We start from the raw sequence: 26,817 nt of genomic DNA on the forward strand, positions 1-26,817 counted from the left end.
CAACCACAGTTCTCCAGACGGGCACAGACGTCCGTACACTGATTGGCCCACAGATAGAGAATGCGCCAACCGGTATCATGCATCGCCTACCTAAACAAGCGTGTGCTCGTGGCCACCATCTTTATTATGGGCATTAACTTTGTTTGGTATACACTTTCCAGCTACTCCTTTGAATGGACAGTCATTTGCAGTTTTTGCAATACATTAAGGGTTAAAATAAAAGCACGTAAACGACACATTATAGTTACCACAGGCGTATGCTGAACGGACATACAATGCGTTTAGCGAGCTGCCCTACATAAAAATGGCCGTTTCTGCCCTGCGAAGTCTTTGCTTTGCGAAGTCTTTTGTACATGTTTGTTTTTCCTTGCCACCTATTGGCTCCATCTAACATCTTCCAGAGGGTGCGGAGTAAGACTGACACGTTCTTTGACCAATCGCGTTTGTGAAGTGAGTCCTGTGTTGAGCAGCCGCTGGGTTCACAGGTTGTGGGCGGGACACGAGAAAGGTCGCTTCCGGTCTTGAGTGTGAATGTGTATCGTTGCTGTCGGGTGAGTGGGGTAATTATAACGGGAACGGAGGGAAAAGACGGCAAATACATATGCTTCTATCTCCCGTAATGTAGAGTTTGTATACCATTTTATTCTGGTGTCTAGTTGTGGCGCTTGCATTGGTTCTGCACACAGCCTTAGGGTTTCGGTGTGAATCTTTTAGAAGTGGACATCTATGAATTCTTCATGCCATAGAAAAGTATTTGGTCAGAATTACCCATGAGCAGCCATATATGTGTTACCTTATTATGTCCACATACATGATATATAGTAGTAGCTATCCATATGTAGCTACTATATAGAATATGTGACAACCACCTGACAATAGATCTCTCCAGATTCTCCAATTTGTATGTACTGCTCTATATTCATATATAGCATAGCATATAACACATAGCATTATTGAGCATTCCTATACGTTGAGCGTAATATGATTAAAATATATCCTGGCAGTTGGTGTGGTGGTATAAAGGATGGAAAGATGATTCGTCAGTCTGAGCCATGGTAACAAGATTACGATGAGGAGAAGTAAAGAAAATGGAGAGTTTGGATAAGAACAGGGTTACAGTAGTTATGAAGGGACTACTTGTGTTTCAGGCAATGGGTATGTAGAATTCCTGGGCTGTTTGTAGCCCTCGAGGACCGGTTATGTGCAGCCCTGGATTAGAGCATCTATTAGCTTTTTTGGTGGTATCTTCAATAAGAAAGGGAGGATTAAGGATGACTCTAAAATGGAGTGCCTAAAATGTAGGAAAGATAGTTGAGATACTCCCAGTGAGGGATAATTCAGTGTGTGTCTGATTTCTCTCTAACTGGTCGATCAGGATACTTATACAATTTGGAACCCCAAGGTATATAAGTACTCGGAAGTTCTCCGACAGTAGTTAAGATTTACCGTATTTGCTCGATTATAAGACGACCCCCCAAAATCAAAATATTAATTTAGGAAAAAAACAAAAAGCCTGAATCTAAGACTACCCTATAGGAAAAAAGTTTTACTAGTAAATATTAATTCATGTAAACTAATTTTCATATTTAATAAAAGCTATGATGGAGAAAAATATATATTTTTTTATTTCCTTTTATTTGCCAACCTGCCCCCCCCAGTTATGCACATCTGCCCCCAGACTTGCCACTCTGCCCCCAGAAATGCCTTATACCCCCCTATTTGCCACTCTGCATCATGATGTGCCTTTTAACCCTCTATATGCCACTCTGCCTCCAGAAATGTCTTATACCCTCCTATATGCCACTGTGCCCCATGATATGCCTTTTAACCCCCTATATGCCCCTCTGCCCCATGATATGCCTCATACCCCTATATGCCACTCTGGCATATAGGGGGTTAAAAGGCATATCATGGGGCTGAGTGGCATATAGGGGGTTAAAATGCATTTCTGGAGGTATATATATAACTGCTAACAGCAATCACACTCCTATCAAGCCAAGGCAGCCAGTACATGCTGAAACCTGGGGATGATAGTAGTGTGATTACAGCCTCCCTATGCCATGCTACCACCACCACCACCCACCTTACACATCCATGCTATCACACACACACTCATTCACAAACGGTTAAATACTCATTCATTCCATTAATCACACATACTTACCCAAAAACTTATGTGAGGACTTTGTTAGCTTCCTGTTCTCCTGCTGCTAATAGCAGAGACGCTGCTAGCGACCAAAGCCCGGTAAGCAGCCTGGCCCCAGCAGAATGAGGTCTGATTAGAAGACGACCTCGATTATAAGACGAGGGGATATTTTTCAGAGCATTTGCTCTGGAAAAAACCTCGTCTTATAATCGAGCAAATACGGTAGTTTGAATTTAAGGTCACAAGAGGAAAACAGGAGGCAGCAGAAAGACAACTAGTGACTTGAGAAACGCAAGGGTGTCTGTTCAGAAGAAGAGATCTAGCTTGGGTATCATCAACATATAAATTTAATTAAAGTCCATAAGAAACTATAGTGTAGGAACAACGAAGGTTTAACAATCACAGTTTGGTGGGAATCGCTAGGGATGCAAGTATACCCCACTAATAATTAGGGACCAGACCTCACTGTAGAGTGAAAATCGCTTACCTTAATATATTTTCATCCCTTGCTTATGGCGATTCCTAAAAAAAATAAAAAAAAAATTGAATATAATGGAAAAGCATTAAAGCAGGATACCCCTGTACCAATGTGGCAAATACTTTGGGTTAGAAGTAAATGGTTAGTTTTGTCAAAAGTGCCAGACAGCTCAAGTAGTATTAATGGTGAATAAGCAGTGTGTGCAGTTGGCGGTAAAGAGATCATCGATTACCTTGGTTAGAATGACGTTTGAAATGTCAGTGACACGGACAGCTGTTGGAAGGGTTTGATCCTTGCAATACATGCAACTGTTTCTTTAGAATTGCAAAACTTTTGGACAAACTTCAGTAGAAACACAGCTTCCTCCGAGCACGGAAGCAAGAACAAGCGTCATCAGACAGACTTTACGTGGTTTACGTTAGCGGAGTTTATTTTTGACCTGTGTACACTGTACCTGTAGAAATTCTTATTTCTCTAATGGGATGCTATATTTTGGTGTTTGAGCTCTGTGCTATTGTAGCGTCATGTGATAATATGGGGTGGTGACCAGGCATACTTTTTTATTTATTTATTTTAGACAATGTCTCTACAACCAACACAAGGAGGCCCACAAAGCGGAGGAGTCCCTGTCGCGTCCGTGCAGTCTTACAGACCACAAAGCACGAGAACCACCCAGCCACAACAAACCTCTACACAGTATTGCTATAATCCTCCAAGTGTTCCCCCTCCAAATGTTTCCAGCCTCCCTAACACTGGCTATATTCCCCCTAGACCAGATTACATGTCTTACCCACCGCCTTTTACCTCAACGACCCAGACTACGGCTAACCAGTCCATCCCAAGGCCGCCCTACCCGGTCAGACAAGGTTATTCAGTGCCTCCATGTTTTCCACCACCCCCTGTACCTACCCCAGGAAACCCTATAAATAATAGTCAACCTATCGTGCAGTGTTCTTATCCTTATGTGATGCCACCTTTAATACCACCACCTCCAATTATTCCTCCACCACCTACCCATGTAGGCTATCAGTCTACATACCCTGGATATCCCCCACAAGGTTTTCCTCCCCCACCGCTTCCCCCTCCACCCCTTCCAACTAACCATAACAGTTACCTGCCTAGTACGACATCGTTTCAAGGAACCGGTCACTACAGACACAACAGCCAAAGTCAGTACCAGACCGACAATTCACAGAGTGATCACAGAGGACCTGACAGAGCCAGGCACTTTGAAGATCACCGCCATCGAGACTACTATCATAGTGAGCGACACCGGCCTGAAAAACACGGCGATCGCCGTGACAGAGGAAGAAGCCCAGAACGACAACGAAGACAAGACAGTATGCGACACCGGTCTGAATATGAGTACAGTAAATCACCGTCTCACAGCAGAAGTTCTCCACGTCACTCAAGCTACGATCGAAACAGGCAGGTTATGATACGCTACTAGCATACAATTCAGTTTAGCGCCACAGTCTCAGCGGCAATTGATCGTGAGAAGGTATAGCTGCCACACAATGGGGCTTACTATTAAATATCTGTTCTGGTGCAGTGTATTAAATGTGATCTTATCACTATAGTTCTGCTGGTTTCATCATTCATCTGTTGCTATGGTGATATGACCACTTCTGGAGTTTTATGCCTGATTTTCTTTTTATAGATAACTCAAAATATTTCACAGAAACCTGTAGGATTTCATAAGGATCATGGCATCCACAGTGTTTATTGCTCTGTATTTCTATGGGTATTTTAACATTTTCTTCCCACATTTATTCAATAAAAGACAAATTATAGGCAGATATATTATCACTTAGCAGCCTGCTCATCAAATAAATGTCTTCAGATTGTAAAATACTTCATTTCTAGCAGGGTCCTTTGACCCTCTATAGAGACCATTTGCTTTAACTTTGTTCTTGTTATTTCGGAGCTTGAGGCACTTTTCACACTCGTTTCTCATCTGTATTGCATCTTTTTTTTTTATTTGCTGAAATATGAACTGTTCTAATGGTCTTATTCATGGCAGTGACAGCACGATGTTAACTCTCTGTATCCTCCTATTTTTTTCCTGACAATATAGCCTTATAAATATAGAATTTGATATATAAGTGTATATAAGAGCCATCTGGCTCATCCTGCCTGTACATTTTTATACCTGCCATACGAACTTAACTTTTTGTGTCCCAACTGGCAATGCCAAGGCTACAGAAAGTGATGCATCTGTTCTATTTGTCTGCATGTGGTACTCTTTCAAGCTTTCTTTGTCCGGAAAATAGAAAAATACTGTGTGATCGTGTCTGAACCTTGTGTCTAATATTTGTGCAGAGAAAGGCACAGACATCGGGATAGTCGACGGTCAGTAACACCAGAAAGAAATTACAGAAAGAGACCAAAAAGGTAGGCGATGGTTTGGATTGTAAATGTTCAAGCTTCGCAACTGTACAAGTGGTTACAGAGTATTCGGAAAATACTATGTTTTCCATGCCTGTGCTGTCTGACAGCTGGACAAGACCAAATTTTTTAGGTAAATATATGCCAACCCATGGTTTAATGGTGTTTTATTGGCACTACTTTTTAGTAGTAAGAGTGCATCGCTGGAAATCACGCATGTGTGTTATTAGAGTGCTCGTTGTTGCAATTACATACATTGTTGACGTGTTTTTAGTCTTAATGGAAATGCGTGAAGATAGATATATATTCAGTGTTTGGCACACAATAAGAGCGAGGGTACACTTTGTGAGAGATTTCTAAATACTTAATAATCCAGTGTTTTGAACATGCAATATGCATTGAGTTGTTTACCCTCACGGCATTCGACTAACACAGAGTATTAAATACTAATTAGTGCACCAATTATTAACTTCAGTTAACACTCTGATGAATCCAGCATAAATGGTTTTTTTTTTTTCCCTCATCTTCTGAAGTCCATCTACTAGTCGAGGGCATAAGAGAGCAAGGTGGGAAGAAGAGGACAAGGAATGTGCCCCAGAGAGCCCTTCCTCAGGAAAGGAAAAAAGTTACACTTCTATTAAAGAGAAAGATCCTCTGGATGAGAACCTGTTGGACAGAAATGACGATGAGGAAGAAGAATTGCTTAAACCAGTGTGGGTTCGCTGCACCCATTCTGAAAGTTACTACACTAGTGATCCAATGGACCAGGTGGTGAGTTTTGCATGTGTATGGTACAGCAGGCAATTTCCATAATTTTACAAATGTGTATTTTCCAGCACAAGCAGTTATTAAAAATGTCTCAGTTTTCTAATGGACCAACAGTTGAGTCTTGTAGGTTTATGTCCAATTGTCCAGTTATGGACACAGGAACCATGCTTTACCCCTTAGTCCCTAGTGAGCTAAAGAGAAAACAAGATAAAAAAAACCCCATTTTGTTGTGTTCTCTCCTCTTACTCCTATTTGTGAACTACATTAGCTACAGTCCAAGGTAAAGTCCAGCTGTGCAATTGTAATCACAATCATTTTCCTTGTTTGCTTCACAGGGTGACTCCACGGTAGTCGGCACAAGTAGACTACGTGATTTATACGACAGGTTTGAAGAAGAGCTTGGAAAACGTCAAACAGTTGCTAAAGCAGCTAGACCTGCGTGGGAGCCACCAGCAACCAAATTAGATGAGCATTTAGGTAAGAAATCAGATTTGTGTTATGCAGATGGGAACTGCTGCTTTAAGCTTTAAACTGGTGTACGGTTATAGTCACTGAGGACTCTGAAGGTCATTGGGAAAGTCAGTCACTGGTCACTATTACTCTGCATCAGCTGAAGTGGTAGATGTTAATACCGTGAAGGAAATTAACCATGTTTGTGGTTGGCATAAGGCTACCCTGAATCTAAGACATGAATGGAATAGGCTTTAAAAAATGGCTAGACTATGGGCCAGTTTTTATTTGCCATCAAATTCAATGTTTCACTGACTTCAACCAACTATGTAAGCGTTGGCTGCTCTTTAACTTTGACATAACATGTACAGTCTAGCGTGTTAACCTTTGTCAAGTTTTATTTCCCCTGGAGATTCAGTCACATAAACACATTACAAATATTCAGAACGTGTCTGCTTGTGTGTTGCATGGCAAGCGTTCCTAGTATTATTTCTAGGAGGGTTTGGGGCATTTGACAGCACTACATGTGTTATAATGCTGCATTTAGTTACAAAAGCATTAAATTCAGTAGATAGATGAGCACCTTTAAACCTTTGCTGTGTTCAACATGTGTTCATTATCAGTGAGAAGCCATGACGACTAGTTCAGGTGCTTTTGATGCTTGGCTTTGTGCTTACCTGGCTATTAAAAACGAATCTTCCGTGTGTACCATAGAGGAACGTATCTAAATCTGCATTATTATCCCAGCAGGATATTGTTTGGGAAAAAATATCATTTCATTAGTTGTGGCAGGAGCATGTGCTATTGGTGAACCCCACAACAAGGCTTGTTTAAAACATGTTAACCTATTTATTTGCTAACCTAGGACATTGCAGGTGAATTAATTCCCTGGTATAGCTGTGCATCTCGAATGAGCAACCCCATAAAGATACTTCTGTAAGAAGGCAAAGTTGGGTCTGCATAATGCATGTTCCAAAAGCTCTAGAAAGCGGCCTTATTTCAGGCCCATTGTTAAATGTTTCAGCCAACTAATGTTTTACAGACTACACCGCTTTAATAATGACAAAATGATATTGTATGTTAAGTATAGAAACGAGTGTTAAGGGGCATTCTTGTCCCATGCAGCCATAGCAATAAAAAAAATGCATATTAAAGTATGAATTCCTCTATCACTTTGTTCGGCATGGTGAAGCCCCTTGCATTTATTTAATGGGCCATTTTAACTTCTGATTTTAAATGTATGGCCTGTCTCTACAATGGTATGTATTGCCATACCTTGCCAGATTTGCCATTTTCAGAGCCTTGAAAAAAATAGGTTGGAATGCTAGCACGTTACGTTGTTTAGCCACTGTTAAGAAATTTTGACACAAGTGGCGTGGCTCCTTGGAATACAATATCTCTTTGTTACATTTGGATAACGGTTTATGACTTCCGTGACTGATTTGCCTTTTATGTACCATTTCGCAATAGTCCTCCTCTTTCTTGCTAGCATTCTAAAGCTATTGAAGTTATAAAAAAAGACGTACACCTCGTTTGCCTCCTCCCCTTTGCTACTTCTGCTGAAAACAGGAAGTGTCCCTAAGTACATATCCTGCACGTAGTGCTCCCCATGAATCCTTGGGCTGATAATGTGGAAACATGAAAAAAGACTTCCACTTTCCCGAAACCTTCAGCACTGCTTTATATTTTGGTTTGTAAATATGTTTTAGTGAAACCAAATTCTGTTGATCATCCTCAGATGCGTAGTGTCAGAAGCTAATGGCACCTGGCAGGCAAAGTGGCTGATTAAAGATAGTCTTTGAACAAAAAGTCGTGTACAGGATACTCTGTTGTAGAAACGCTACCGTATCTTACTGTTACCTTTAATAATTTGCCCTTTAATGGTATCGTAATTCTGATCTGACCATATTCTATTTGTCGTCTAGAAGGCGTTTACAACGAACTCGCCGTGGCTTTGTTTGTCTTGTCTTTTCAGTATGTCTTAGTCGCAGTACAATTATATCAGACTTTTAGAAATTCAAAGTCAAAATACTAAAACTTCTTGCACTCCTCAGTTTATTACTGCAATGCAACAACAATACTGCTTCGGAAATGCACCCTCCGCATCCCACCGATGGGTGTACATGACACATGACAGAAAGAACAGTATTACACACGTTTCTTATATACTTAAACATCTTTTGTTTTTTGTTTTTACCAGAGAGCTCCAGCGAGTCTGACTGTGATACAGATGATAGCTGCTCCAGCACTTCTGACTCGGAGGTATTTGATGTGATCGCTGAAATAAAGAGAAAGAAAGCTCATCCCGATCGCCTGCATGAAGAACTTTGGTACAATGACCCCGGCCAGGTCAGTATTACCAACACACAGCGTCTCCGACCCGGCATGGCTTCTCAGATGTATTGCTAAAGAGAACAGCGAGCGCAGCGATCTCTGTTGGTGGCATCTGTCTTTGTGTAGACCCCCCGAGCAGAAACGGTCTTATTGTGTTGAAGCAGTGACTTCTAGGCGGTGGCATCTCAAGAGTCCCTCTGAGCTCGTTTTCTAACACAATAAAATGAATCTATAGAGCCTGCTATATACATGTTTCATCTATTCATGTTTATTAAAATGATACTGTTATTAACAGAGAACCAACCATTTCTTTCTACGTCAAATTTAGAAATAGGCAAAGTAAGTCAATGTTTCTGAGTTTGACATTGGTTTCCTAGATAGTATGACATCGCATTGCCATCAATGATTTGTTTTATCTGTTAATAACAATACAACCCGCTTTGCTTTTATCAGATGAATGATGGACCCCTGTGTAAGTGTAGCGTTAAAGCCAGGCGGACAGGAATTAGGCACAGCATGTATCCTGGAGAGGAGGTAAGAACCTTAATCGCCATTATATACATTTATATGTACGTATCAGCTAAGTCTTAGTCCCACATATGGTCTTCAAATATTTTACTGAGCCTATCTACAATAACTGTGGTGTATATATATATATATATATATATATATATATATATATATATATATACACACACACATAATGTGATTATTATACGAGACATTCTACAATCTGCTTGAAAGTCTACAATGATGTCATTTGACATTGGGTATAATCATCCTGACAGAAGTAAGAAGAAAAAAAAGTGTTTAATTGTCTTCAGAGTATCGAGGCGTTTCTGCACTTTTTTTTTTTTTTTCCAAGTATAGTTTTAGAGCTATACCGAGTGGAATACACACTGAGCGGGGATGGAATTAAATTCAGCAGTGCATGGTTTTCTCTCTTGACACGCTCCAAACAAGTGCTTGTCAGCAGCATGTAGGTGTTTAGCCAGAGGATCTCGTTACTCTAGAACTACAAAAAAAAAAGAGATTCTTGGTGAACATGTAAATCCTGAAAGCTAATTGTAATCACTTGGGCAAGTAGCAAGACATTTTTCTATAGCACAGTAGCTGAATACGTGCATTTGTTCCGTTAATGCATCTTTTGTGCTCCGCAAGTAACATTAACACAATGGTCTTAACATTGCCCTGTAGCTGTAAGAGATTGAAAACTTATTGAAGACTTAACCATGGCAACATAAGCGCAGTCTGTTTCTTTTTAGTTAATGGTTCCCGACCTGTTTTGTACGTTAAGTTTTCAGCCAATATATTTATAATTTTTATATAGTTTCCCCCCCCCTAATGTAATAAGTTACCTTTTGTAATAAAAAGAAGCATCTGTGAAAGACGGTTAATAATAAAACAGGATATATGCTATTGGTCTTCCTATACTATTATTAGATTGCAGAAATTGAAATGAATATATTGTGCTGTGAAGACTACATACATACTGTAAGTGCCATACTATGGTTTTTGAGGTCCCATGTAATGTTTTTTTAATGCTTACCTTGGGATATTATAGCTGAGTGGAACAATATACCCAAAAAATTTTAATTGCTTCCCTATGAATAAAGGGATTCATCAGAATTAGGGCTGCAACAACAAATCGCCATCTGCCATCTGGGTGGGCAGAGTGGCATATATGGGGGTATAAGGCATATAGGGGATATAAGGCATATCTGGGGAGGGCAGACTGGCATATCTTGGGGTATAAGACATATCTGGGGGGGCACAGTGTCATATCAGAGGGCACAGTGTCATATCAGGGGGTATAAGGCATATAGGGTATATAAGGCATATGTGGGGAGGGTAGAGTGGTATATGTGGGAGGCAGTGTGGCATGTCTGGGCTCAAATGTGCATAATTGGGGGGACAGGTTGGGAAATAAAAATAAGAAATGCATTTTTCTTAAAGTTGTTTTTTTTTATTCTGCTGTTTGCTTTTAACATCCAGTTTGTTCATTAAATTATTTTAAATAAATTAAAAATTGACATTTTTTTTTATCCGATTAATCGAAAACATGGGCCAACTAATCGACTATGAAAGTTGGAGCCCTAATCGGAATCATCCCTGTTTCCCCGTCCCAAGCTCCTTGGCTTACGGGAGGAGGTACATTCGCTCCGAATGCATCTCCTGCTTGCTGGTGAACGTGTGTGGATACTCTCCTCCAGACAGCTCCAGCACTGGCTTGCCTGAGATTTAGCCAGCGGTCCAGACCCCCATGCATATGTACAAAAAAACCCCCAATAGTTAGATTCTTCTAGCGGCCCAATCTGGCACAGATCTTGGCAAGAGAAGGGGTTGAAGCCTTGCACCCCAGTGCCCTTCAGTAGGTCAGTAGTCTTTTGTAAAGAAACAATATTAAAGAACTTGCCTGAGTACTTCAATATACCATTAATACGCCATTTCCAGAGTTTGTATATGTAGATGAGTTGCGGAATTAAAATTGTACGCATGCGAATGACTTCCAGCCTGCACGTTTTGAGTAACTCGACGTGTGTATATATTTACCTGTTGTCTCTGTCTCCCTTTTTGTTCCAAGCCATTTGTTTGGTGTTGCAGACAAAGCTGTATGAGGTACGGCTACATAAATTGACCTTTATTTTTTTCTTTCTTTCTAAGTCTATTAAAGCGTGCCGTCCTATGACCAACAATGCAGGACGACTTTTCCACTACAGAATAACAGTGTCTCCTCCAACAAATTTCTTGGTAAGACCCTATAGAAATGAAAGTTCTCCCACTATCTGAAGTGTGTGTATATGTATGAGTGTGTGTGTGTATATATATATATATATATATATATATATATATATATATATATATATATATATATATATATATATATATATATATATAATTTATTCATTATGGATTCCTTTTCAGTGCATTTTAGTTCCTCTGCTTTACTTCCTTGCTTTGATTTGCTTGTGATATACAAGCCCATTGTGAATTATGGGTTATGCAGAGTGTTTTTGTATGCATCATTGAAAGTAAACTCTGTATATCCAGTTCCGCATTATACAGGTTTTGTTTTTTTTGTGCAGGCATAAAAAAAGATTGATTGCTTTCACCCTGTATTCTTGCTTATCTTATTTTTTGTTGTTGATTTGTGTGTTATCTGCAAATTGGCAACCTAGATGAACTTTTCCAATTACCTCTGGATTTGGTGGCGCACTAATTTATTTCTCCATCCATGCTAATGGTTTCCTGATATATATAGAGTGGAGGTTAAAGCAGAAATAGAATTAGTGAATACTATTTTATTTTGCTTCTGTTGCTCCTTAATTAACCTCTTTCTTGCCCTGAAGCAGATCCTGCCAGAGAAGCGATTATGCATTATATGGTGAATAGGTCAGTCCCTCTGCTTGCCTGATCCTTGGCATCTTGCCTGGGCATTAAGCTCGCCTGGAAAAAAGACACTTTTTAGTGAAAGGACTTAATTTTGAAGTCCTTGTGTGTATGTATATGTATATAAGTGTGTATACGTATATATAATCACATACTAGAGTGTCCTCGCATTGAAATAACGTGCCAGAACAAAATGATCAATTCTGCTATAACAATTAAAATCTGCATTTCTTCATTTTAGACAGACCGGCCTACTGTCATTGAGTATGATGATCATGAATACATCTTTGAAGGGTTCTCTATGTTCTCTCATTCTCCACTGACAAATGTAAGTAACTGCATGTCTTCAGATGTGATTTATTCAACACGAGTAACAAAAACACACAAGAAATAGATAGCATTTAAATTGTACCTTTCATCCTCAAAACATCCCATTGACATCCGCACATTTGTAGGTTTGCTGATAAGATCCCTGTCTAAGTGTGGATTGTATTCAAATTTACAATGCACTGGCTAAATTGTGATACTTTTCTTCACCGTCCCACCATCACAGGTGCACATATGGATGCTGGCATCTTAAAATGTAATTTTGGTCTCATGTGCTGGGAGTGTGGCTAGTACAATGTGCATGTTTTTGCAGAAACAAATGCATGTAATTGTCCCGGGTTTGGAAACATTTTTACCTATGGGAGCCCAGGGCTATTTTGATGGTTTTACTAAAGCTAGATATAGGAGACAGCCTTATGGCATCTAGGGAAACATATATATATATATATATATATATATATATATATATATATATATATATATATATAATATAATATATAATTTTATTTTATTTTTTTCCCCCAAGACACGTTATTCAGCTCAGATATACCTACTTTAAGGCCACCCTTGTATCCTATCGCATGATATAATGGTAAAAATACAAAAAAAGATCAGATGATATATATATCATCTCTCCGTGTAAACTTATAATAAAAAAAATGAAGCCTAAATACGTTTCTTAAAATCTCTCACTCCCTTTAGTAGATGTGTCCAATTGATATGGTTTTACGTACCTATGAAGACCAGATAATGGACAGAATATGTTGTAGGGTAGGCATACATAAAATGAGATTAGGTTCCGTAATATAACACACCTTTCGTTAGTGTTGCACCACTTTGTACTCCTTTTAACTCCTTTATGACAATTTTACACCATAAAGACTCAAGCTTGTATGTGTAACCAATATTCTTACACTTACACACAATAACACCTTACCGTAACATACACACTAAGATTCTACACTCATGTACACAATTGCTAACACCATACCCTAATACACACACTATATGCTGATACACACACTCATGCTAATTGACAACACCATATACACTACCTCTACACATTCAGACACTATCCAAAAACATACACACACTGGCTAACACTTTACATATATAAAAACAGACACTCTAACGCTATGCACGCACACACACACACACACACACACACACACACTCTAGCACTATACATATACACACTTGCTCTGACACTACAGTACACACACCCCAACACTATACACATACACACTGACATAGTATATACACACACTCGCAGACTGACTCCAGCACTATACATACACTCACTGACACTACAGTGTACACTCGTATACACATACAGTATCTTACAAAAGTGAGTACACCCCTCACATTTTTGTAAATATTTTTATATCTTTTCATGTGACAACACTGCTACAATGTAAAGTAGTGAGTGTACAGCCTGTATAACAGTGTAAAATAACTCAACACACAGCCATTAATGTCTAAACCTTGGCAACAAAAGTGAGTATGCCCCCTAAGTGGAAATGGGGCACCCTCTTCACCTCACCTCCGTGGAAAAGTGTAGTCTTATCGATGCACCTGTCAGTGGTTGGGATATATAAGGCAGCAAATGAACATTTTGTCCTCAAAGTTGATGGGTTAGAAGCAGGGAAAATGGGAAAAGTGTAAGTTGCTCATATCCTTTGACAAGGTGTCAGAATGCACAGTGCATCACAGTTTTTTGTGTATGGAGCTGCATAGCAGCAGACCAGTCAAGTGCCCATGCTGACCCCTGTCCACTGCCAAAAGCATCTACAATGGGCACTTGAGCATAAAAACTGGATCACAGAGTAATGGAAGAAGGTGGCCTGGTCTGATGAATCACGCTTTCTTTTACATCACCTGGATGGCCATGTGCGTAGCTTACCTACACCACACATGACATCGGGATGTACTATGGGAAGAAGACATGCTGGCGGAGGCAGTGTGATGCTTTGGGCAATGTTCTGCTTGGAAACTTTGGGTCCTGCCATTCATGTGGATGTTACTTGCCACAAAGAAAAAATGCTTCAGGAATGGTTTGAGGAACACAATGAGTTCAAGGTGTTGACTTGGCCTCCAAATGCTCCAGATCTCAATCCACTCTAACATCTGTGGGATGTGCTGGACAAAGAAGTCTGATCGATGGAGACCCCAGCTTGCACATTACAGGACTTAAAAGATCTGCTGATAACGTCTTGGTGCCAGATACCACAGCACACCTTCAGAGGTCTAGTGGAGCCCATGCCTTGACGGGTGGCAAAAGGGGGACCTACATTATAATAGGCAGGTGGTCATAATGTTATGTCTGATGTATATACACCTATCCTATAGATTCAGTGTCATGGGAATTGTAGTCAATCAGACCATTTTTAGTAATTTGATAAATAATTATTTAACTTCAAGCATTTGTGTTAGGAATGCACCGAAATTAAAATTCTGGACCAAAACTGAAAATTCAGCATTCACTTGGCTGAAACAGAAAATTACCCCCAACCCCCCCCCCCAAAAAATACACTTTTATTAAAAGTAAGTAACACACCAAAATTGGACCAAAAAATCAATAACTATATATATATATTTATTTGCTCGATTATAAGACAAGGTTTTTTTCAGGTCAAATGCTCTGAAAAATATCCCTCCTCTTATATGCGAGGTTGTCTTCTAATCAGACCTCAAATAGAGGTCTGACTACAAGACCGCAGCGCTGCAGGGGACCCGGATCCTTCTCTCTGACAGCCTCTGCTGCTGCCGCCAGCACTTCCTCTGGGGGCTTCTATGACGGAGCGCCGGCATCACATGATCTTCATTTTGCCGGTAACAGCCTTTTTGGGCGATATATTTCGGCCACCCATATATCGGTGCATCCCTAATTTGTGTCACAAGTACTGAAACTTGCAGTAATGATTTTTTATTTCTTGTATGCTGGGCCACTGATCTCACAATAGATTATTAAAATGGCAGTGTCGCCATTTTATTTCCCTTGTCTGGTCTAGTAGCTGGCAACCACATTAATCAGTCTATGGATTGAAATTGTCCATGATGTAAAGTATTTGAATGCATAATAAGCATGTATTATAAAGCCAAATTAAATAAGCAAATAAATGATTCTGTGCTGTGGATTTGGAAAGAGGCTTCAATGTTGAGACATTACAAATATGAAACAGTGGCAGCAAATGAAAGACAAAGCAGGGTGATTAAGGGAAAGAAAGGAATAAGGAGAGAGGAAAATAAAACGAAGGAAAATATATCGTACAAGATAAGGCGCAACCTACTCTGTATTACACCAGGGGGCACACTGTGCATAATAAAGGAGTGCCAGGGCATTGTGCTTACAATTTCATCACAAGAAGAAATATGCATACATAAAATAATTAACTATTTAATATGCAGACACCACAACACCAAGGAAAATGATACACAAGAGCAGAACTCTGACAACTGACAGGAGAAAATGTGTTTCCCAAATAGGCATGTGATTTTATTGTACTCTTCCATCTTAATTTGATGTTCTTTTATTACATATATTTGTCTTTGTTTTAAATTATGATTATATTTTGGTGCAAGATAATCTAGTAGCTTTCAGATGCTTAGATGTATTGGTATAACATTTGTAAGCAGTTAATTTTATTATGATTTTTTTTTCCTTTTCAGAATTGCTTGTCAGTTACTCATAGTGCTTTGAATTTAGAATATCTTATGCCTTCTTATTTAATTGACCGATTATTCTCTTAACAATCCAATCCATTAAATGTTTTCAAGCAATTGATGGTTGTGTGTTTGGGATTTAATTTCTTATTTCAGAGTACATAATGTGAACTATGAAACCGGTATTACAAATGCATTAATCGCAGTAACGTGATAAGTACAGTAAATTGAAGCTTGATGGGGGGAAAATCAAAATAATATCAGGGGGTTTTTTTTGTTATAATAAAATCACGTTTATTAATTTACAAAGTGCAAGTATTATATATACCATATAACCCGTGAAGAGCCACTGTTCAAAATGCACTGGCTACCACCAAATCTAACCAGCAGGATAAATGTCTGTGAATATGGACTACAACCTTACATAAAGAGGGTGCACAATCACACGTACATCTTTCTGAGATTGAACAGAAGGAAGTCACATTGGAAAGCACCATGATCTAGATATTTCTCTAGTTCAGTGTAAATACTATTAGTAAATATTAGTTCACAGAATACACTTTGTGAGCAATACTACCACAATCTCTGTGCAATTCAACAGCACCCCAAATTACCTGCCAGAGGCCGTCCTACCCTAATGCATACCCCCTCAACATGTTGGTTTTCCAAATTGGGAATTTTGGGCTGTGCTGTTGGAGTCAGGGAGTGGTGTGGCCACACCTAGGGGGATGGTGTGATAGGAGGCTGGACCACCTACCCTCACAGGGGCATTACAAAAGTGGTCCCGCCACTATAGGGGCCTGGACCACCCATGCGACCGCACCTCTAAAAGCCGCTAGCTGCAGTTAGCGGCACAGAGTGTGTAGAGATCATCCGATTGAATGTTCTCACACTCTGTCCCTGTGCCCTGTCTGATCCAGCATGTAGGAAGTAACATCACATCCATTACCTGCGTGCTGGATCAGTCTGCACAAAGGGAGAGAGACACGGGAAAGCTGTTTGGAGGCTAAGATGGCACAGGCCATCTATTTGGAGGCTAAGATGGCACAGGGAAGCTGTTTGGGTGCTACGATGGCGCTGTGAGACATGTTACTTGGTGAAGTCGGGGCGGAGGGGATCCAGGGAAATTTTTGCACCGGGGCCCGGTGGTTTCTAGTTACACCCCTGCAAACACCTAAACAGCTATCTCATAGAGGTTCACCTCCAGATGGTCATAAGGTGTGGGAACTAGAATGGAGGTCTCTTGCTGCATCAAAACACACCTCTGTTGATTTTACAGCTCCTCGGGCCTGTCAGAGGAGATCAGAGCATCTCCCCAACCAGTCCGCGATCCACACTGCATGCAAACGTTGCAGGGCGTGCAAATATTGAGACTGTTGAAAACAGGGCACTTGGGACATGCTAATACAGTTTGCCAAATTCTTACACTCAGTTCTTATTAAATGGAAAGGTGTTAAAACAAAGAAGTTCATCAGCATAGAGCAACTGATGATTTAAATACAGGGATACATTGGGGTCTCACTAAAGAGTGGGTTTACAGGAGAGTTTATCATTGCATCTTCCTCGTATTACTACATGTTATCAAAAGAGTTATTATATAGCACTACACTTGACTGTTTTCTAGTTTTGTTTAAGTAGCTGAATGTCTCTGGAAATGTGCCTTGGACCTCTTTTGTTACACAGAATTTCACAGAGGAAGCAAATGAGATAAACCATCCAGACAATGGAATTGCATGTTTTATTAATGTGTTACGATTCATTTTTGAATTAAGTGTTTCCTCCCTCGATGAAATTAAACATCTGCTTCTATACACCTTTCAGAGTCTTAATATCATCAGAGTGCGTACAGACAATACAATGAATGCCAGGTTAATAATAATTTCTTCTAGCAGGCTGAAAGCACAGGACCCTATTCTTACTCAAAAAATCTGTCAAATGTGTACTGGATGGGGGGTATATCACAAGGTCACTCAATGTAACACAATTGATGCAGATTTATTCGGTAAATGTGGAGTTGACAGGAGAGTTGCTTCAACTCCTTGACTTCACTACTCTTTTTGGTGTGCCAACACTAGGGAGCTTCTGTTGTAGGAAGAGCTTGGCTGGCCCTGTGTAATGTATAGGTAAATCAGTAAAATTTCTAGTCTCCTCACCCATTGAATTATGCACTATACAGGGTCAACTTGGCCTTTCTCCTGGAGGAACCTGTCAGTGTTGGATCTCCATAATAAGTAGTGAATTGAAGTAATTGAAATCTCACCCTTTACCGAATAAACTTTTTTTTTTTTTTGTAACCAGCTTTTGCCCTATATTATGCATTTCCCCCCTTGATTTAGGTATTCAATCTGTGTAATTCGTTTTCAGCGATGGTTTAAAAATAAAGGATACATTTACCATAGCAAATCTGAGATCTCATCTAAACCCTCCTTACTTTTAAAGGATTCCAATCCTTATTCGCATAAACCGAGCTGCTTTCATGCCACACATGTAAAGTTCTTCTAATTTGTACGCTTCGCTTTTTAATCTATGAACCCCGCTACAGAGGTTCATTAAATGTACTGATCTCTAATATGTCAGTGCTTATCTCGAATATGCCTTACGTTAATTTGCCTTTATATTCCCATTTTGGGTGACAGACAGAACAATAAAAACGAAAAATAAAGACAGCGCGAGTTTATTTTGTCCCTTAATACGAACATTGGCCACAATCCAGGCATATTTGGGTTTTCTCAATATATCGATGCAAATTTATAGGTAAGCCATTAAGTGCTAACAAGCTGTGAAGGAATAACGATATCTTTTGCGGCACTAAAATCTACTTTTCAGCCCTTACAGAAAGAATGATGACAGAATAGTTCCCAATATGTGGTGCTGAGATCTTCAGCTCTTGGAGGGTATAGGCAGCCTCGGTAACCTCTCTTGTGTTGGTTCCACTTATTCTGACTTCATGCTGTTTTTTTCTCATTGTCTCTACAGGAGTGCCATGTGTTTTGTTGTAGGGTTTTCTGTATCCTTTTTTTTTTTCTCTCTTCTCCATCCTGCTGTTTAACTTGACAGACCTAGCCCATATCGCAGTATGCTATTACACCACCCCTTCGATTTGTCCTGACGGAAGCTTCATTCATTGCAGTGGACACGTAGGAGGAACCTTTATGTTTCATTTCATGTTGATATGGCCGAGCAATAATTTGCGGCAATTGTTTTCTTTCATTGTAGCTAGAAGAAGGCGCTCTGTGTGTTTCCAGTGATTAATTAGGTTAGGACCAGTATGACAAATTTGTTGTGCGCAAGTTTGTCTTCTACGGCAATAATTTTGAAGGCATGTATAATCTACTTAAGGCTCATCAATACCTAGTGTTCAGTATTATACTGTTCCTTAAGGTCCTATGTAAATCTATAGGGTCTATTGAGTTAGGGCGGGTTTGGCCTGCAGTTTTTTTTTCTTCTTCTTTCATATAAGAGCTATTCTCTAACAGGTTTGAAGGGCCAGCTTGTCCCATAATAGATTGCCACAGTTCCTCAAAAGAACTTAAAACAACTGAAAGCAACTCAATACGATGTGTATTGTATACCAGAAATAACTTTCATAAATGTAAGATTTGGTATTACTGACGAGATCCGACTTGATTGATTCATAAATACTAATAAATGCTATGTTGTGGGTAATGGCTGTGAACTTCTGTTAGCTTTGCTGTAATTGGGTTAGAAAAGATTATTGCGTTTGGGGCTCGGTGAGTTGGTTGCAATATCGTCTTCAAAATAAAACACAGAGAAGGACTTCCAGTAATATTTTTACTGCTATCCATTTTAAAGCGAGACTCTCTTTGCCAGAATGGTCTTTTGTTAATTCGTAGCCAAGCTACTGTCAAGTTTCAGTAACATTTTGCGCAAAGTTATTAAAATTTATATCTCCTTTCAAGTGGTTCTAGACTGCCGTCTGTGATTTACATCCAGAGTCTTTATTCATACTGCGTATGTGTCAATCAGTGTTTGAGCCCAATGCTGTCCCTTTTTAAAGCCAGATTTATTTATTTTTATTCAGATTTTGCTAATTAAACAATTAACTTTGATTATCGTTGGGCAGTGTTATAAGTATTACCCTGACAAAGAAAACTGGTGGGCCAGAGGTCCTCTGAAGAGAGGAGTTGGACAGCATCGGTGCACCAGATGCTCGGGATTGTAGGGTATAATTCACTGGCTTCCTATGGGATTTTCACTTCGCAAGCACAGAATCATTGAAATCCAGTTATTGTGCTTTGCTGACAGCTATTTTGAAGAGCTGCTTCAAACCATTAATATCGTTTCCTTTTTTTCTTTCTTTTCTATAAGGTCTTAAGGCTCTTCTACTGACATCTCTATCCAAACCGTCTTTGGAGTTAGGGCTAGATAAATGGCATGGGAGTTGTTACCCATGTCACAGTGTCAAACCATCCAGGAGCTTACGGTTTGCCGTCAGGTTGGTCTGGTGTATATATATATATGCCAACCAGTGTGTTTCAGATCATAAACTTCAGGTTTCTAGTATATATTTAAGCACATTTCTTAGGGGATCAGAGGAATCATAGAACCGTTGGAAGGCTTATGTTCATTCAAGGACAGTGATTGAAGAACCTTTACCTGTGCGTTTCATTTTATTGGTGTATATGTATTCATCAATATGTATGTTGTATTAAAATGCTTGGTGTATATGTACTCCTAAATACATATTTTATACTGTTTATTATTTTATTTATTTTATACTGTTAATTACAGTAAGAGCATATGTGGTATTCAAAGATTTTCTCTTAAGAGGCTCTGAGGCTGATCGTTCAAACTCCTCGTTAACCACTAGATGGAGATGCATATCTTGCTTGCTCAATGGGACCAACGGAAGGGTGAAAGTCTGTCTGTTATGTGCGTTTCTCCGTCTCGCTCTCTTTATTTTTATACAGTGCGTTCGTTTGGAGCTAAGTGCTCTCAGAGATGCTGCAGTCAGAGTTATCCTTAAAAATGATTGCTGTTCTTGTTACTATTTCAGATTCCCCTGTGCAAAGTAATCCGCTTTAACATTGACTACACAATTCATTTCATTGAGGAAATGATGCCCGAGGTAAGAAATCCGAAGTTTTAACCCTGTCGCGTAGGCGCACAAAAGCAGTCCACCCACAGTTGGACCGCCGTTTTAATTGATTAAACACTTGTTTTGAGCGCTGTCACTTTTGCCCATGCGTTATTGCTTTTTCCCTTGATATCCGCGCAATAAAGAAGCCAGAATGGATTTTGTAATAAGTAGCAGGCAACTCTTCTTTTCCACCTTCATTATAGCATCACACTTTGATGTCCTACGCTCTTAGAGCTGCTGATTGAGCAGGACCCGGAGGGGTAAGCTGGCTTCAGGTGAAAGAAAGGTTCACTTTTCCCTCTTGGCCTGCACATTGAAGAAAAAAAAAAAAAGCAGCTCCACAGTTCATGGACAGGACACACATATGCATTTTATTACATCAGCACTTTTTTCAGCCTGAGCAGGCAAGTCGATAGCAAATTAACTTGTGCCACTCTTTTGGTAAAGTGAGTTTGTTCTTGTCTCTTTCATCTAAGTGAATTAGAAAGGTGACATTCAGCCAGAGTAAAAGAAAGGTCCTTCTGTTCGCAGCACGCCGTCACAGAACAGGAACCCAGTTCTTCGTGGATATCCCTGTATATTTACCGCTATAAGTACAGATTCCTCTTTCTTCTCGTCTCGTAGTTCTTTGCAATTACGAGCCCGTAACCCCACCGTAAAGGCACACAGTACATATTGTGTTTTGTACAATACCCCGGAGGGCTGTTTTTCACATTAACGATAATTCACTTAATGGCACATGGTTTAGTAATGAAAGCTGGTAATGAAAGTCACCTGTAAATGACTAAAGGCTTACGGTATTACCGTGCCCCTGTATTTTTAATTTGGCTTTGTTTTAAGCAGGACTCGGGGCAAGCATATATTATATTGTTGGAATGTAATTGACCCATACCTCACATAAAAAAAAAAACACCCATTAGATCCTGACATGCCGTGGCAAGACATTTTTATTATTTTTTTAATTCATTCTGCAACTTTTAAAATAGACTCCGCCATCTACGGTGCTACAAAGAGAGTTTAATTAAAGCCTATCGAACAAATTGTTATATTAGTGAGAACTAATTTTCTCTTAATATTCTGCTATTGTACATTTTGTCCAAACATCATCTCCTCCTTGCTGCTTTTTATGCCGTGCTATTTTGTTTTGCCTAATATTTAAAAGGCCCGAAATGACATCTCTAAACAAGATGAATGCAGACTTCAAAATGATTCATTGTCTGCTATTGAATCTGTCGTAATGTTGGCAAACTAGCAATAAAATACAGCGGAAACTTGCTAGTCTTAACGTAGTCCTATTGTCATGCTTGGCTGCCTATGTTGCGTACAGATGCTTAACAATGCATCTTTGTCGCGCTGAACATAGCAGAGGTGCATTGAGTTGGAAGTAATTTGCATCCTGAAAGTAGGAAATAGGTCTGTATTTGTTTTACAGTATGGTTTAGATACCTGTTTTTTTTATAACCTTTTCTAGTAAATTTATTATCAATGGAAGCAATAAGTCTGTCCATTTTTACCCGCTGTTTAATACTCCTGCACCCTTTTTCAAGCATAGAGTTTGCCGGGGCCCTTATTAACAAAAAAGACGCCACTCCTTGACGAAGTAGGGCTTCACAAGTCCCATCTGACTGTTTTCCTTGGTGTATCTTGCTCTGAGATCCAAAGGCAGTTTAGACTTGGCAAATCTGTAGTGGTTTAGCTCACTGGTTCCCAAAAAGGTCCTCAAAGAACAATAAGAGGACAGGATTTAGTAATAACCACATTCTATTCCATTAGAAAGATTCACAAGACCTTGGCTGTAGGTTAGGAAGCACTGGTTTAGCTTGCATATGCAACCTGTGGTGTCTCATTAAGGACATGGAGAGTACCAATGTTTAATCAGAAACATTGTGTCATGGCACAATGACATGGCTAAAGTATAAATCCACCGGCCTATGACCATAAGCATCCCACTTCTCACTGTAGTTTATTCACTAAAGAGGAGGCAGTTGGCAGGAGAGGTGCAGATATCTTACCAAAATGACTAATATGAAGGACCGACCCCATTGAAGAGCTTGACTAGCACTGCATCAAGAGAGAGTTCCTAAGACACTGCTGTAATTGAACTATACAGGCCCACCTCAGCCATTATTGCAGAGACATTTTCAAAATTGCCCTGTACAATACATAATGAATTCAGGGAGTTGAAGCCTCCCATTTTAGTAAATAAACCTCTATCTCCTCAACTCTTATGCAGGTGTACGCTTTGTGACAAAATGACTAAATGACCTATAACCACAAGGCTTCCACAAGACCCTGATTGTTTTGTGTATGGACATAAAAATACCTAGATTTCTTTCTGCACCCCTCTGCAATCCCAGACCAGCCTAGCCAACAATCTCTAGGGTCAGAATTCATGTGTTGTTAGGTCTGCCACCTGTTAAAAGTTAAAATGTAAATATCAGTTATTTTAAGTAGACCCATAGCTCTTAAATTAATGTTTCTACTTCCATCTGAACGTCAAATCATGCCATTTTTTCCAACCTTGCTACCGGTGTCAGTTTAGCTTGTATTAGTAATGCAAAGAATGATTGGCAGCGAATATTCTGTGGCCGTCGGTGCGTGAGATGGAAATCCGGCCCAACCTTGTTATTTAACTTGTTATTTATATCCAAGGCCACGTATCCTGATTCTCCTGTATCTCTTCTGGAAACCACCTAAACACTGACCTTGTTAGATTGGATTAAGATTTGACTTTATCTCTAAAGAATGTTTTGTGTTTGTGTAGAAAGCACTTTGCAGGGGATTTACTGGCTCGATACCTATGTAACATTTTCTACACGGCGCTGGCGAGGGTCAATTCGTGTTCCATTAATACAACGTATAACCTCTTTGTCTTTCCGCAGCATTTTTGCGTGAAGGGACTGGAACTGTTTTCTTCCTATCTGTTCAGGGACATATTAGAGCTTCACGACTGGAATCTTATTGGTATGTTTGTTGGTATATTGGTACTCTTTTAGTAGCCTATGTGTCATGCCTGTCTTTTGTTTTTATTATGCTACTGCATTATTCTCTGCTCACTGATATCTGTATTATATAGTTTTTTTTTCTTCTTTTTGTCTTTTCTCCCTGTATTTTGATGTCCCAGAAACAAATTAAATAAAAAAAATTTAACTGCTTAATTTTTTTTTTTTTTGGAGAAAAACCCTGAGATTTGTGTGTTTTATGATTATAATTCCATGGTTTACAAATACGATCATACAACAGATATTTAAAAAGTCCAGTAGAAAGGAGAGCTATATTGCTCTTCTTTCTACTGCACTTTTTAAATATCTGTTGCAAGCTCCCAAATATAGTCTTCGTGGAGAAAAAAAATCCTAAATGGTTACCACTCCATTTGCTCTTCCAGTTGCGTGGGAGGCCAGAATTGTGTCTCTGGGTTCTGGTTTCAGAATGCTTTACATGTGGGGTGCACAGACAAATCACTGAAGAAGGTCCCATCTTGTGCAGCTCCTTCAGGTTTCTTGTAGAACCAAGAGAGACAAGTTTAGATATAGGGTTCCTCTGCATAGACTGTGGCTGTGTGTAGGTTTGCTTTTTCCTTACACGACTAAAGTAGGAAATAATACATTGATCTGGTGCACCACAAAACGAACCCTATTAGAAGCTGTACAATCGTACATATTTTGTTGGGAGACGTGTAAGGCCATGCTTCTGGATCTGAGAAAATATAGTATAATATTTGATATTCTTTTTGTTAGTATTAGTGGTGTAGTCAGCAGGTACATTCCATATTGCATTATATTACAATTCAGTTGCAGCTTTCTGTGGCTGTGATTTTTTGAGTGTGTTGAATGTTCTATTAAATGATTTTATGAATCTTGGACTAAGCTAAATTTACTTGTTTCTTAATGTGCCTTCTGCTAATCTATTAGTGTTTTATTACTGGGGTCTTGGGTGTCATATGAATTTGTTCTTTTTGCATTTTACTTTGCATAAAAACTAATTGCCTTTTTATCTTATCCCTAAGGACCGTCTCAAGAAGACTTCAACTCCATGTGTCCTCAGTTTCATTTTATGCCACGATTTGTAAGATTTCTGCCTGGTGAGTTATAAAAGCAAGGCTGGCTAACATTAACATTGCAAGGAATTCTGTTTACTGATCTGATTTATGGATGTTTAGAAACACCTGCAGATCTGCTGTACTAGATTTTTATTACTGCAAAGGAGAGCAACACAAGCCCTAAGTTCATCACTTACTGCTGCACATACTGTAGTGCACCCGGCTTCCCATCTGCTGAGGGGATCCCCGTTTTCTTTTCTTTAATGCACTCAGGTTTATTTAACTTGGCCACCATTGCATTTTACTGCATGCAAATTAGTGCATGCCTTTGTTTTTTTGAGAAGTTGTCTCCTCTGCCAGTTTCCATTGGCTTTCAGGAAGCTCGGTGTCCATTGGCTTTCAGGAAGCTCAGGTTCCATTGGCTTTCAGGAAGCTCAGGTTCCATAATTGTGAGTGACTTCCAGAAAGCTCAGCTTGCATACTTCTGCGTGACTTTCAGGAAGCAGGAAGCTCAGCTTGTATACTTGCAGGTGACTTCCTGTAAACAGGAAGCGCAGATCACATACCTTCACATGACTTCCAGGAAGCTCAGTTTCCATATTTGCCGGTGACTTCCTGGAAACAGGAAGCGCAGCTCGCATACCTTCACATGACTTCAAGGAAGCTCAGTTTCCTTACTGGCGAATTACTTGCAGAAAACACAGCTTGTACTCTTCCGAGTGACTTCCAGGAAGCTCAGCTTGCATATACATGCGGTGACAGACATTTAGCTTTCACGTATGTTAGTTGAACTCCTGATTTCGGTGAGAGCTCATCTCCCATGTAAGTAGACAGCGGTCCATGCAAAATGAACTCCAGTTAGCGTTTGTGTTGTATTTGGGACTTTGCTACCATGTATAGGCATTATAGGTTAGTTTTATTACAACAGAGGGCAAACTAAAATCAAGTATTAGCTATTCTCAGTTGAGGCTTTATAAACACATCCACGTGAATCCTATTTTTCACATTGATCACACTGACCTTGTATAGCTATAACTTAAAGAAAATAGAAAACATATTCTGGAATTCCTATCCTGTTATATAGACCCTTCAGCTTAGCAATAAATTGAGAAACTACCTGATCAATAATGTCTGAGCATCTACGGCATTCGCTGATGTCCTGTAAGACCCCAACATATACAAGAATACACACAAGCCAATGCAATGTATTTCGCGCTTCTTTAACATGTTTGTCAAACACTCACAAGATTGTGCTGTGTGTTTCCTTGCTGCGGCTTGCCGCAACATAATCTTTATTTATTTTTTTTTTGCTTCTAAATGCAACAAACCAGAACATTTAATTTTAATCACTTTTGTACTACGTTTACATGCGTCCAGGTTTTTGTAACAAGACCTCCGCTCTCATTTTATTGCTAAGATTCACAGGAGGAAACGCCTGAGCAGCTCTCAGATGTTTCAAACTTTTTATTTCGGTCACAGTATTAGAGCAACATCTGGCAATAAACCTTAAAATATCACCAGCTTTGGAAAGGATTCAGCTGTAATGTCACAGAATGTCATGCCGTTGTAGTCAAGAGGCTCGGCATGGCACTAGAAAGGCCAATTGTATTCTTGTTTCAAAAGATTTAGTGTTATTTTCTAGCAAATGTGCAAAAGTGTATTCTCCTCCAGATTTGAATTGCCCTTTTTATTTATCGTAAGAAAATATATATAGAAACAGAATACTATAGTGT

General features: G+C 39.5%; 1 protein-coding gene across 1 annotated transcript in view; it reads left to right on the forward strand.

Annotated features, from left to right (window-relative positions):
• The first annotated feature begins 3,204 nt into the window (after positions 1–3,204).
• LOC149302550 (ribonuclease 3-like) overlaps positions 3,205–26,817 on the forward strand; it is an 89,365-nt gene continuing 65,752 nt past the window's right edge. Inside the window, exons 1-11 of the mRNA XM_089482230.1 lie at positions 3,205–4,051; positions 4,943–5,018; positions 5,546–5,783; positions 6,116–6,257; positions 8,431–8,579; positions 9,018–9,098; positions 11,229–11,315; positions 12,196–12,282; positions 20,962–21,033; positions 23,928–24,009; positions 25,052–25,126. Coding sequence (XP_089338356.1) covers positions 3,205–4,051; positions 4,943–5,018; positions 5,546–5,783; positions 6,116–6,257; positions 8,431–8,579; positions 9,018–9,098; positions 11,229–11,315; positions 12,196–12,282; positions 20,962–21,033; positions 23,928–24,009; positions 25,052–25,126 — 1,936 coding nt within the window. The remainder of the gene's footprint in view (positions 4,052–4,942; positions 5,019–5,545; positions 5,784–6,115; positions 6,258–8,430; positions 8,580–9,017; positions 9,099–11,228; positions 11,316–12,195; positions 12,283–20,961; positions 21,034–23,927; positions 24,010–25,051; positions 25,127–26,817) is intronic.

Source organism: Sceloporus occidentalis, unplaced genomic scaffold (genome assembly GCF_023333645.1).
Source record: "Sceloporus occidentalis isolate IW3139 unplaced genomic scaffold, rSceOcc1.0.p SCAF_18, whole genome shotgun sequence".
NCBI classification, from domain to species: Eukaryota; Metazoa; Chordata; class Lepidosauria; order Squamata; family Phrynosomatidae; genus Sceloporus; species Sceloporus occidentalis.